The sequence below is a fragment of the Condylura cristata genome, unplaced genomic scaffold (assembly GCF_000260355.1).
Source record: "Condylura cristata isolate star-nosed mole 26May11 unplaced genomic scaffold, ConCri1.0 scaffold00023, whole genome shotgun sequence".
Classification (NCBI taxonomy): Eukaryota; Metazoa; Chordata; class Mammalia; order Eulipotyphla; family Talpidae; genus Condylura; species Condylura cristata.
In genome coordinates this window covers 25278081-25291284 of record NW_004567124.1, presented here as the reverse complement: position 1 = coordinate 25291284, position 13204 = coordinate 25278081, and the positions used below count along the sequence as shown (strand labels likewise).

General features: G+C 36.2%; 1 protein-coding gene across 2 annotated transcripts in view; it reads left to right on the top strand.

The window, feature by feature from the left end:
* The window catches only part of MGA (MGA, MAX dimerization protein), a 100788-nt gene that overhangs the window by 79942 nt on the left and 7642 nt on the right, over positions 1-13204 (top strand). For both annotated transcript variants that reach the window (XM_004687891.2, XM_004687892.1), the window contains 7 exons: positions 404-694; positions 872-2361; positions 5278-5408; positions 7477-7528; positions 10081-10287; positions 11694-11805; positions 12089-12322. In XM_004687891.2, the coding sequence (XP_004687948.1) occupies positions 404-694; positions 872-2361; positions 5278-5408; positions 7477-7528; positions 10081-10287; positions 11694-11805; positions 12089-12322 (2517 nt within the window). The remainder of the gene's footprint in view (positions 1-403; positions 695-871; positions 2362-5277; positions 5409-7476; positions 7529-10080; positions 10288-11693; positions 11806-12088; positions 12323-13204) is intronic.

The following is a 13204-nucleotide window of genomic DNA, read 5'->3' as shown; positions in this document are numbered from 1 at the left end:
TGTCTGAATTTTAAAGTTGAAGAGCACTTTATCATGGATAGTCTCTCTAATTTTAATGTGAATCCAGGTTTAGAGACCTGCTAGTGTTTTTCATTAGCCCAGTAGCATTAACTTTTTAAATGCAGCACTTCACAATTGGAGATTTCTTTTTCTGTTACTCTTATATTTTTTCCCCTCTTTTTCTGTTATTCTTAATGTAAGGTCCTACTATGTCGGGTTAATACTTAGGCTTAAAATAAACTGTTCTCAGCTATAGGATTATAGTGTATCATAGAGTTTCAGGATCGCCAACTTCATAATTCAAATTAAAAGTTACTGTAGAAGGCAAGATCCTTTGTTGTCATAATTTTTCTGTGTATGGTAAGGAAGTTCTTATATTATGTTTCTATTTCCTGTTTTTCAGAAAGTGCCCCTCAAATTCCAGTGGCTACTCCACAGATCTCTCCTAACACAGTGAAACGTGCTGGACCTCGACTGTTGTTGATTCCAGTGCAACAAGGTTCTCCTACTCTTAGACCTGTCCCAAACACACAACTTCAGGGACATCGAATGGTCTTGCAGCCTGTTAGGAGCCCGAGTGGAATGAACTTATTCAGGCACCCTAATGGGCAGATTGTCCAGCTTCTCCCTTTGCATCAGCTTCGAGGCTCTAGTACTCAGCCCAACTTACAGCCTGTAATGTTTCGGAACCCAGGTATAAAATTGGAGTTCTTTCTGATGAACAAATATTTCTTCTGTGAATCATTTGAATGTGTTATGTTGATACACCAGGATTGGTCTTAATATCTTAAAGTCACATGTCCATTAAGAAAGTGTAACTTAGAAATCTTGATCTGGGCAGTAATGATATAAACTTTCTTTTTCTTACCAGGATCTGTGATGGGAATCCGGTTACCCACTCCTTCCAAACCTTCAGAAACACCATCATCTTCTGCGTCATCCTCTTTCTCTGTTATGAATCCTGTAATTCAGGCTGTTGGATCTTCTCCAGCAATGAATGTTATCACACAGGCACCATCGTTGCTTTCTTCTGGACCTAGTTTTGCGTCTCAGTCTAGTACACTTACCCTGAGGATTTCCGCTCCGGAACCACAAAGCTTGCCGAGTAAAACAGGCTCTGAAACCAAAGTAGCCTGTAGCTCAGCGGGGCAGTCTGTTGGTACAGCCAGTCTTATTCCTCTCCAGTCTGGTAGTTTTGCCTTGTTACAGCTCCCAGGACAAAAACCTGTTCCCAGCTCTGTTCTTCAACATGTTGCTTCTCTTCAGATGAAGAGAGAATCCCAGAGTGCAGACCCAAAAGATGAAATGAGCTTTTTAAAAAGAGAACAGGAGAAGAAAAAGACCTTACAGCCAGGAGGAGAAGCTACAGATCCTGAGACGAGCAAAATAAAGCAAAACTCAGGAGCAGCTGCTTCAGAAGAAACCCTGAATGATTCCTTGGAAGATGGGGGTGATCATTTAGAGGAAGAATCTCTTACAGAAGAAGATCCTGCATCTGTTAAACCTTCTGAGCGTTCCCACATTACTAGGTCACAAATCGAGGAAGACTATAAAGATGTTGATGAAGAGTATAGTATTAGGAATCATAACAGTTCCAAAGAAAAACTGGTTGTTGTAGAGGTTAAGACCATTTCTGAAAAAGCCAGTAATATGACAGTCCAAAGTGTAAGTAATGTACAACTTAAAAAACTTGATGTGAAAGTGGAACAGCAGAAAGAATTAAATGATTCAGAGGAATCATTTTGTAAAGAAGAAGGTAAACTTGAATTATCAAGGACCAGGGTTATGGAACAGAATTCTGACTCACAGCCACAGGCCAAGGAGAAGGGATGTAGTGACTCTTTGGAGCAGGACAGTGTTAAGGAGAGATGGAGAAAACACCTTAAGGACCCTTTGGCCCAGAAGTGTATTGGAAGTTCACAAGAATGTAAGAAAGAGGCAGATGAGCAGTTAATTAAAGAAACAAAGACTTGTCAGGAAAATTCAGATGTGCTTCAACAAGAACAAGGCATATCTGATTTCCCTGGAGAAAGTGGAACTACTGAGAATGCCAGAGTTTTAAAAACTAAGTGTGATTCTTGGAGTAGAATTTCTAGTCCTGCAGCCTTTTCCCTTGTTCCTAGGAGAACTACAAAAGGGAGCAGAGGGGAAGGACATTTTCAAGGCCATTTATTGCTCCCAGGAGAACAGATCCAACCAAAGCAAGAGAAGAAGGGTGGGAGAAGCAGTACTGACTTCACTGTTTTGGATTTGGAAGAGGAGGACGAGGAAGATGAGAATGAGAAAACCGATGATACTATTGATGAGATTGTGGATGTTGTTTCTGACTACCAGAGTGAGGAGGTTGATGATGTAGAAAAGGTGGTGAGCCCATTTTTGTTGTGACTGAAACCTCAAGGATTTAAATGATTTAAATTATTAGAGACAGTAGCTTTTCCAGAAGATCACTAAGACCTGATACATTCATTTGTATGCATAGGTTTAGGTCATGTTTAAATTACTGTAGTTTTTAGACTGTGTCAGTCAGGTAACATTTATTGAGCTTATATTGTTCTTTGAGACTTCTCTGATACTATGGGAAGGCCCTTAGGAAAAGGGTGCTTGTGAATCCCTATCAGATTGGGTTTCAGAGAAATCCTAAAACTACTACTCCCTTTTGACTTCAGTTCGTTTCTTTGGTATTCACTATGTAAAGTGATACATACAAAGAACCAGAATGGGTGACTAGAGAGTTACTTTTCTACCTGCTTTTACAGAAATGTTTTTCTTTTGGGGAAGGAAAAAAGGGAAGTACATTTAATATTTTAGTGTAATCCATACTTAAGTTGCTTTTAAATTATCTCCTTAGTTAAATATTTCAAGTTTATATTCTGAACATTGGCCATCTTCATTTATAATATGACCTTCATATTTTTAAAATTTTTCTGAAACCATTTTTCTGGACTGTCCATTTAGGATTATAGTTAGTGAACTAAGTAATTTGGAGTCAGAAATAGGGCAGAAGTTGGATAAACTTTCTATAAAGGGCTAGATTTGCAGTTGGTATGACTTGCTGTTGACTCAGTTTTAGCATGAAAAGTGCCATGAACAATAGTAAGTGAATGAGTGTGACTGTATTCCAGTAAATATTTACAAAAGCAGGAGGGGTGTGGATTGCTCACCTCTGACATGGAGTTTCATGTAAATCATAGCTAGCTGCCTCTGCTGTGCTCTAAAATAGTGTCCCCCATAAAGATCAGATAATAAACTTTATGCCCTGATTGTTTTGCAGTATTTGCTTTAGAATCTGACTTCATGCAGATTCTGTTATCTGGTCTTTGTTAATGCCAAGCTTCCTTATGCAGATGAAACATAGCAACAGCAGTATTCTAGAATTCTAAAATGTTTGAATAATTTAATACTCCTTTCTTGTTTATTTCTGTACCTCAATTTTCTCATTTGTAAAATGAGGATCTGGCTCTAAAATTTGATGGTTGTATATGCATTCACCTTATAGTCCAGCTATAGCCTAGTTATTTTAAAGGACAGTTATTTGTAGGTAGCTGGTATTTATTCATAGACCTTAGGAGTTACTTTTTTGGAACTTCTTATAGTTTTCCAGCATGAATCATTGTGGATAAGCATCAGATCAAAACAGTCCAGCTTTAAAACCAGTGAAAACTATTGCTGTCAGTAGAACTGACTTACTAGAAGCTTTAAAGTGTCTTTGATCATTAAGGGTGGGATTGTTTCTGTTTCCTAATAGGGAATCTAACGTACATGGCACACTGACGTTTTTAATGTGAGAATATTATATGAAATGATCTTTAAAACCTAAATAGTATTTTATATTTATGTACATATCTTAACACTATTGCTATTTTTATGCTTGCAATTAGTGTTAGAATAGTGTATGGAAAATTATGAATAGCCACTTTAATTTAAATCTTCCACTGTGAAGGTTTTGGTATATTACTTACGAAGTCTGCAGTGAAAGCCATTAGGTAGGCAGACATTCTTCAGCTTATGTATTGTAAATACCTCTTACATTAGTATCCACACTCTTTGGATTCTGTTGGCACTCTGTTAGATTCAACTTCATTGAGTAAATGCTAATATATGTTGTTTACATCTAATATAGATTGTTTTAAATGTCCTTAAATTGGGGAATATAAATAATGGCTTGCATTTAGTCTCTTATCAGCCTTATGGAGCCTGTAATTTGGGGGTAAGTAAATTTTCCAACAAGTTTAAGCATAGAAATTAATAAGGTGATTGGGATGCTTCATTTGAGTTGTGACTGTGGTTACAGTAAAGTTATAGGTAACATTCACTATTTAGTTTCTGGCATAGTAAACACTACTTTTAAAGGTGGACTTAAAAATACCTGCATATCCTATATTCTATAAAATATTCTACAGTGAGTTTCTGTGACAGGTGCTCAATAAATGCTTACTGATAGACTCCTTTTTAAGTATAACAATAGCTTATCTTGGGCTTTTTTTTGTATCTGAAATTCTTCAAGGGCCCTTGTTTTGTGGACTTACGCGACTTAGAAGACTATTTGGGTTATAGTCTACATCCATATCTGCCATGAGTATGTTTTTGTGGGTGTTTGATAAGGAGTTAGCTTTGAAGCACTTTAAAATAGGACCTGAAGTTTTCTTTCCATCAGATTTTATTGTATGGCTCTTTGAACTTAAGATTTATGCAGCTTTTCTACATCTGTACCCAAATTTCTTGTCCACTAGAAATAACACAAGCATCAATACAGGCCTTTGGGGACTCTGGTGAATGTGATATCTGTTCAATACATATGTATACTTTAGAACTTAATAATGCAGTTCTTGATTGATGATAATCCATATGTTGTCTTTAAGACTTAATTCCTTCTTATGCATAACAAGTTTAGGATTATTAGAAATCATGGTGTATGATTAATGTTTGGCACTAAGTTGTTTCTTTTAAAGATTTACTTATTTATTTATGCATATAGAACTGGGGTACAGGCCAGACGTGCAGGGGCAGTGAGAAGATTCACCAGAGACAGAGTAGGGAGCAGAACAGGAAGATCGACGAAGTACACTGCTGAGGGGAGCAGCGGGCGGGTCATGTGGTCACCTCCGGGGCATGGATCAAACTCATGCGCAAGTGGCTTTAGCTTCTTAGTGCTGTGTTTTAACCTGCTGCGCCACCAGGGAGGGCCTAAGTTGATTTTTTAAGGGGAACATTCAGTTGAAGAGTTTAGGTGTGCTTTCTTCCCAGTACTCTATTTACTGTTGGAATGTTGTATTTCAGAATAACTGTGTAGAATACATTGATGAAGATGAGGAACAGGTGGATATTGAGACTGTGGAAGAGCTCTCTGAGGAAACTAATGCTACCCACATGAAGACCACAACTGCCCACACACAGACTTTCAAGCAGCCGTAAGTCTTGTTTTTCTGGGTGATTATTTGTTGTTTTGTGTCCATAAAAAAACTAAATGTTGTGTTTATGCGCTGGGTAACTGGCCAGGTTCCTTTTCCTTCACCCATTTTCTGACGAGTAGATGGGGAAAGGGGCTGGAATTGAGAGTTCTATTAAACTTGCTTTGGTGTAAATGTGGATAGCCTACTTGGGTCTGACACATTGTTAACTAAAATACTAGTTTTGCTAGTATGTAGCTGTTTAACATGGGCAAATGAAGTCAGGAAATTCTTCCATTTGAAATACTAAATTAGATATAACCCAGGCACAGGATCTGGCAAAGCTGACCCAAGTGGGTCACTGTTTGGTAAATCCTGATTACTTTTTAAGATAAGGCATTACATTCTAAATTTGGTTACTTTAGTAGTAGAATAAGTGAGGTATGATTTTAAAGAGTTTTCTACCTTGTGAAGCTGATGAAATGAAAATAAAATCTGTGACAATTTGTTCAGAAAAATTTATTCTGTTTTACTAGGTCTTGTGTTGATGAATGAGGGCTTACGGTATAAGGGAAAGAAGGAAAAGTTTCTTATTTTGTGTCAGAGTGTGCTTTTCCTATTATCTCATTAACAATAGATAATAGCTCATAAAGTAGCTATGAATTGAGAAAGATTGTTTATCTGTAGTGATGCTGAGAAGGTCTAAGAACAGGGGAAGTAGGCCTGATAGTTCTTTTAACTCTAGAGCTTTTTGGTGGCTGCTTCAGTTGTCTAGTAGTTAAGATGGAAAGAGTTTAAATCTCATTAAAACTTAATTATAATTTGTTCAGCAATATTGCTGGGCATAAGTTCTGTATACTAAAATAGAGTTACAAATAAACAACATACAAAAATGTAATCTAAAAAGTACCATTTATAACAGTAACAGAAAATAACTGGGACTGTTAACAAAATGTGGGCAAGCCTTTTATGTTATTCAAAGACGTTGAGAAGAATTCAATAAATGAATATACCATGCTTTTGGACTGAAATAATAAAGGGCCAAAAATAACGAATATATTAAGAGCAGGAACTGTAAAGGAACAAATTGTTAAATTTTTTAAAATTTCCATCAGAACACTGTGAAAAGGCAAATCTGGAAAAAAAATAACCACTAACATTGCAAAAAATTGTGAGAAATTCACACTTTGCAGTGCTATCTAGCAGTTAAATATCAACATATGAGTTATATTGTTGAGAAATAAATCAGTTGACGAAAAATGCACTATAATATGTTTAAAATGCTACTAATATTTTGTCTTCAGGGGTATATTATAAATTGCTAGTAAAATTGTAAAGATGTGTGAGATAAATTCAGTGTGGGGTGTTTACCTAAGAGAAAGATGAATGTAAATGTTATTGGGTTATTAGCCGCACATAGATTCTTATATTTTTGAGTTGTTTTTTTTTTTAATCTCAAGCTGGATAATAGATACCAGAGTGTCCTTCCTTCCTCTCTCCCCCTCCGTCCCTCCCTCCCTTCTCTCACTTCCCTCCCTCCTTCCCTCCCTATCTATGCATACAGAATTGGAGTACAGGCCACAGGTGCAGGGGCGGTGAAGAGGATTCACCAGAGACAGTAGGGAACAGAACAGGCATATCGACAAAATAAACTGCTGAGGAGAGCCCCGGGTGGGTCAGGAGAGGTCTGCCATGCCATGTGGTCACCTCCAGGGCGGGGAATAGAACTCGCTTTGAAGCAGCCGCAGCCAACTTCAAAGTGCTGTGCTCTAACCTGCTTTGCCACCAGGGAGGGCCCAGCAGTTCTTTATGTATTTGTGTATACATTTTTTTTCCTTTATGTATTTATTAACACATTTTTTCTGTGCCTGATATAGTTCATGATTGAAAAAGCAATTTACAGCTTCAGGGACTATCTGGATACTTTTCTTAGAGAAAATAATATCGATGAATAGCTCACATTGTCACCTGTTGTATCTTGAGAAGATGCTGGTTACAAGTTAGACAGTTTGGTTTAAATAAAGTCGTGAAATAGATTTTATAGTATTACATTTCATTAAGTCATTGAAAACTACTGTTCTTCATGTAGGTGCCGTGCCCATATCACTTCAGATGAAAAAGCTGCTGAAAAGAGTCGAAAGGTATTTACAGTCCATTTAATGATTGTTAGTCATTTAATAAAATTGGTAACATTTGTCCTTAGGGTTAAAACAGAATTAGCTCTTTCAGTTATTACTTTTTTGGATTGTTTTTAACAATAACTTAATCAATTCAACTTTCCCCTTAAACATATTATATTGTTAATGCCATTTTTCCCTCATAGTTCTCCTGCTGTTTCCAAATTATTTAGGGCAATCAAAATGGGTATGGAGTTTATGAAAATTGATGTGCTTACTAGAAAAACTAATCTTATAATGCAGTGTTTTGATGTAAACAAGCTGACTTTCTTCCTTGTCTGGAGTCATATGATTTTTAGTGGCCAAAAAATATTCTCTTAAATGATGACCGGCAGTTTAAGAAACATGAAATTATAAAATTTTACTTTCTTAATGTATTTAGTGTGTGATGTTATGGAACTATAGTTAAGAAAGAGCTTCTCTTTATCTTTTACTAAGAATGGAAAAGAGTTTGGTTTATACCGTTTTCCACTTGTTGGTCTGTCTTAATTAATTAATTTAAAAGATTTTATTTATGCATATAGAACTGGGGTACAGGACAGAGGTACAGGAGCAGTGAGAGGATTCACCAGAGACAGAATGGGAAGCAGAACAGGCAGATTGATGAAGTATACTGCTGAGGGGAGCAGCAGGCAGATCAGGAGAGGTCTGCCACGCCATGTGGATCACCCTCCGGGACAGGGATCGAACTCGTGCTGAAGTGGCTTTAGCTTCTTAGTGCTGTGCTTTAACAAAACCACTATGCCATCAGGGAGGGCCCAGTCTGTCTTAATTTAAGAGCTAAATAAAGACATTGCTGGAGGTTGGATTGAGATGGAGGGTGATATGTCAAGTCTTTTGAAAACCCATTTTTGGTTTGGGTCTCAGACGATACATATTTGCATGGCTTTATTTTGCATCTGTCACTGTATTTGTTTTATTTTTCTTATTCATTCTAAAATATTTTTCATGTAACATTTTTCATAATAATTTATATAATCCATTATTTTGCATTCCAACTATCACATGCAAATTGTTGAAATAGTCTTATACTGTATTTTAAGTTGGTACTAGCTTTCTGTTTTGTATTTTTCATCTCTCCCCACCCCAAAACTGTATTGAGGCACAGTAAGGTTAACCTTAAAAAGATTGGTTTTGTATAAGAGTTTTGAGTATATTATTTAGGTTTTGAGGAAGGCAAAATGTTGTCAGAAAAAAAGAAAGACAATTAGAAATATCAGGGAAAATCACAAAATTAAGAAATTAGCGGGCAGGAAATATAATCAATCCATTATATAAGTAGTCTTTATAATACTTTGTCACTGTTAATGATTTTTAAAAACTTAAACTGTTAATAAGTTAGGAAGACTTCAATCTTGAAAAATGTGTAAGTACAAATAACAAATTAGAAGGTGAAAGAGAGAAGTAGAAGTAAGGGACAAATACAGCCACTGATAGCTCATTTTATTAAGACATACTGTATATTGTTGGTGAAATGAGAAATTGAGATAGAATTCTATTCCAGTTGCAAAGGGAAACTGACACATTAAGATTAGGTGGATGGGCTGGGAGATGTAAACAAGTAATATGAGCTGAATTGAATTCTCTTATGTGTAGTAGAAAGAAGTTAATAGATAGCATTGAAAATAAAATAGAAGAGTAAGCTTGTATTACTATTTTTTATTTAGGATATAGATTTAAGAACCAGAAAAAGCCGTTAAAAGAATCAAAAAGTGGTTGTTTCTGAGGATCCAGGTACAGGTACAGGGCACAGTTGCTTTTCATTATAAGCTCTTCATATATTTATATTTAAAACTATAAACATCTATTTTTTTTTATATAAATTGAAATAATGAAAGAAAGGATGTCTAAGGTATTCTGAGGTTAAAGAAAGCCTTTTCTGAAAAATGGAAAGATTGAGATTTAAATGTTAGAGCCTAGGGTGGGAGGGATGAGGAATCCCCGTGCAGCCAATAGCCTTTATAATGGCAGGGAGGTCTAAGGTTGCATACTGTGTTTTGAAAACTTTTAGCTCTTCAGAAGGGTTGGATAGGAAAGTTGTTTCAGGAAGACTGGCAGCTGACCCTTCACCAAATGCAAACGGTCTTAAAATTTTTTTGATCTTTTTCCCCTCCACCAATGAAAAATTTATAAAACTTTTTTCATGTAATTTGTGTCATGAAAACAAGTTCTAATAACTTATATAGACAATTAATTCTAGTTAATTCTATAGATAAGTTTTTTCACATCTGATCTCAAATTCTTCCTTAATTACCAGTGAAATTTGAGAAGTGATTTGATAACATTGGCATGTGTTAGCATTTACACTATTAAAATTAGATTTGCAGAAAGGAACAACAATCCTCCAAAGTGAGAATAGTGAGATGATAAATTGGGAATGATGAGAGTTATGAGAGTCCAGATAGTAGATCACGGGTGACAAAATAGAGCAGTGCCATTTGGGATGGGGGAAGTGAGCAGATACAAGAAAGATATTTAGTGAAGAATACTTAGTTGGTAATCTTTTATTTGGACAGACTCCACCAGTTCCTGTAAAACTGAAACCAGAATACTGGAGTGAAAAGCTACAGAAAGAAGCAGAAGCTTTTGCTTACTATCGCCGGACACACACTGCCAATGAGCGGCGTCGCCGTGGTGAAATGAGGGACCTCTTTGAGAAATTGAAGATTACTTTGGGGTTACTTCATTCTTCCAAGGTTTCCAAAAGTCTCATCCTTACAAGGGTAAGTGTTCTCTGAAAGTGACCTGTATGAGTTTGACTAAAAGTTTTCTAGGAATACTTTGAGAAAAGAACCATTACCGTTTGAGTGGCATTGAACTAGAATTTGCATTTAATATTTTAGTGCGGACTGGTAAACATCCATTAAAGACCTTAGGGGGGAAATTCTTGTGTTGAATCAGAGTATCTTTTCATTGAAAATTTGGTAATCTCTCATTAGTATAAACACATTACATTGGTTTTCCCTGTAGCACTTAGAACAGTTCATTACAGTGAAGCGCAGCATTAGTGATATTGTAACATACTTCTTCATGGTTGACAGTCATGTTAAAACAAAATATGTAATATAGAAGCTAGCAGAAATTCACTTTATTTGTTTTTAGTTTTTAAGTAGAAGTTGGAGGAGTACCGGCAAGCTTCTAGAACAAAGTTACTTTAAGCAGATTTTACTTAGATTTGGAGATGGTTTTAAAGTTGATTATTAAAATCAAAGCAAAGTAAATTTTTTCTTTAAAGATTTATTTATTTGTGTATACTGGCACTGAGGTATAGGGCATAGGTGCAGGAGGTGAGAGGATTCATCAGAGACAGAGTGGGGATTATAACAGGCAGATTAACTGAAATACACTGCTGGTCTGCCACACCATGTGGGTCACCTCCCTGGCCAGAGATCCAATTCTTGCTGCAGTGGCTGCAGATAGCTTCTTAATGCTGTACTTTAACCTGTTGTGCCACTAGGGAGGGCCCCAAAGTGATTTTTTTTCCCCTGAGGATTTATTTTTGTATACAAGAACTGGGATATAGGCCAGAGGTGAGGTGGGGGTGGGTGGGTTAGAGGATTTTCCAGAGAGAGAGCAGGGAGCAAAACAGGCAAATCTACTGAAATACACAACAGACAAGATAGGAGACATCTGCCGTACCATGTGGGTTAGCTCCCTGGCTGGGAATTGACCTGAGGCAGCAATGGCTGGCAGTAGCTTGATAGTGCTAAGACTTTAACCCCTTGCACCACCAGGGAAGCCCAAAGTGTAATGTTTTGTATAATAGAGGAAACACCTATTTAGCCACTCATTGGTACTTTTTGGAAATACCATGATCCATATTTATAGCAATCTCCCATCCAAGTACTAACCAGGCCCAACCCTGCTTAGCTTACAAGATCAGACGAGATCGGGCACGTTCAGGGTGTGATGGCCGTAGACCATATTTATAGCAGTGTAAGTCAGAAAACTTCCTGCAAGTTTAATAAAAATAATTTCAGAAATATCAAAAATCGTTTTAAATGGTATTTACTAAAGCTCTTTTATTAAAGAGCTTAAAGCTTTTTCTTTAAAGAAATTGTGTTGGCTTCATCTCTTTTTAGGAAAGAGTTAATCCATTAACAATATATTATTATTATTTATTTTCTAGGCATTCAGTGAAATTCAGGGACTAACAGATCAAGCAGACAAGTTGATTGGACAGAAAAATCTCCTGACTCGAAAACGGAATATTTTGATACGGAAAGTATCATCTCTTTCAGGTAAGATATATGAATAGTTTCTGGTAAGAATATAATAACAGCTTTAGTGAGGAGATATCCTCTGTGTACCCTTCTGGTAGTACTTCTTTGAAGACTTGGACACCATAGTTAATCAGCAGAATTATCTTTGGACTGGGTGGGGCATTTCTTCTGGATGGTAATCACTCTTCATCTTCCATAGTTTTGGGGGAGTATAGTTAAATCAACAGGATTTCAGTTGACACTATTTCTCATTATGTGGGGTCATATAGAGAGTGACAATTTATTCCCTATCAATCTATAGGTAAGACAGAAGAAGTGGTCCTGAAGAAGCTAGAGTATATTTATGCAAAACAACAAGCACTAGAGGCTCAAAAAAGAAAAAAGAAGATGGGATCAGATGAGTTTGATGTGTCTCCCAGAACTAGCAAACAGCAGGAAGGATCTTCTCCATCATCTGTAGATCTCGGACAGATGTTTATAAATAACAGAAAGGGGAAGCCTTTGATTCTTTCCAGAAAAAGAGACCAGGCCACAGGTAGGGGGGGCATTCTTTGCTTTCCTTAAAGTAGACAAACATCAATTTAGTTTAGTTTAGCTTAGGTTAGCTTAGGTTAGTGGACTGAATGTCTTCTCTTGCCCATAATTTTAGTTTTATTTAACTAAGGGTGAGTTGTATAAAAAATGGGACATTAACTACATTTGATTTCTGTATTAGAACTGAAATCTTAATATATTCAAGCAAATTCTAAGTTACTAGTTACAGTAACATGTAATACCTACTCCGGATAGCAGGTCTATGATCACTTAATTTTTCTTCTTGTGTTCTAGTATTTTTTTAAGCTGTCATCTTTACAGACTTTAAACATAAAGTGTTGATTTCCCTGTAGTTCTGTTCATGGGTTGAGAGGTTTGGATCTAGCTAAAAACAAGTTGGAAATTTCTAAAGAAATTTAATTTTGTTGAATCAGGTTCTATCAGATTATGTACTAATGAATTGCTCTCGAGGGACAAAATAAATGGTTTTTAGTTCTTGTGCTGTCCTATCTTGATTTTAGAAATGAAACTAAATTGATTTTTATATTATTTACTTTTCTCATTTGAGAATGATGTGTCTTTAATACTCTTTTGATTGCCCAGTGTTAATGAATGATGAATTCTGGTTTATTATATCAACTAAGAAAGCAGTGATGGAAACTAAAATAGTTAATTTTAACATTGCAGAATCAGATGGCATTATTGCTTAGAAAAGGATTTTAATGATCATGTAGTCCAGTCATCTGGATGGATAAAATGAAGTAATTTGTTAGAGGTGTATAGAAAAGCAAACCTAGGAATAGAATCATGTATCTCTTCCTCCTAAGTCATCATCAAGGCTATCATAAACATTCCTTGAAGTGGTTCCACAGCTCTCTATTCC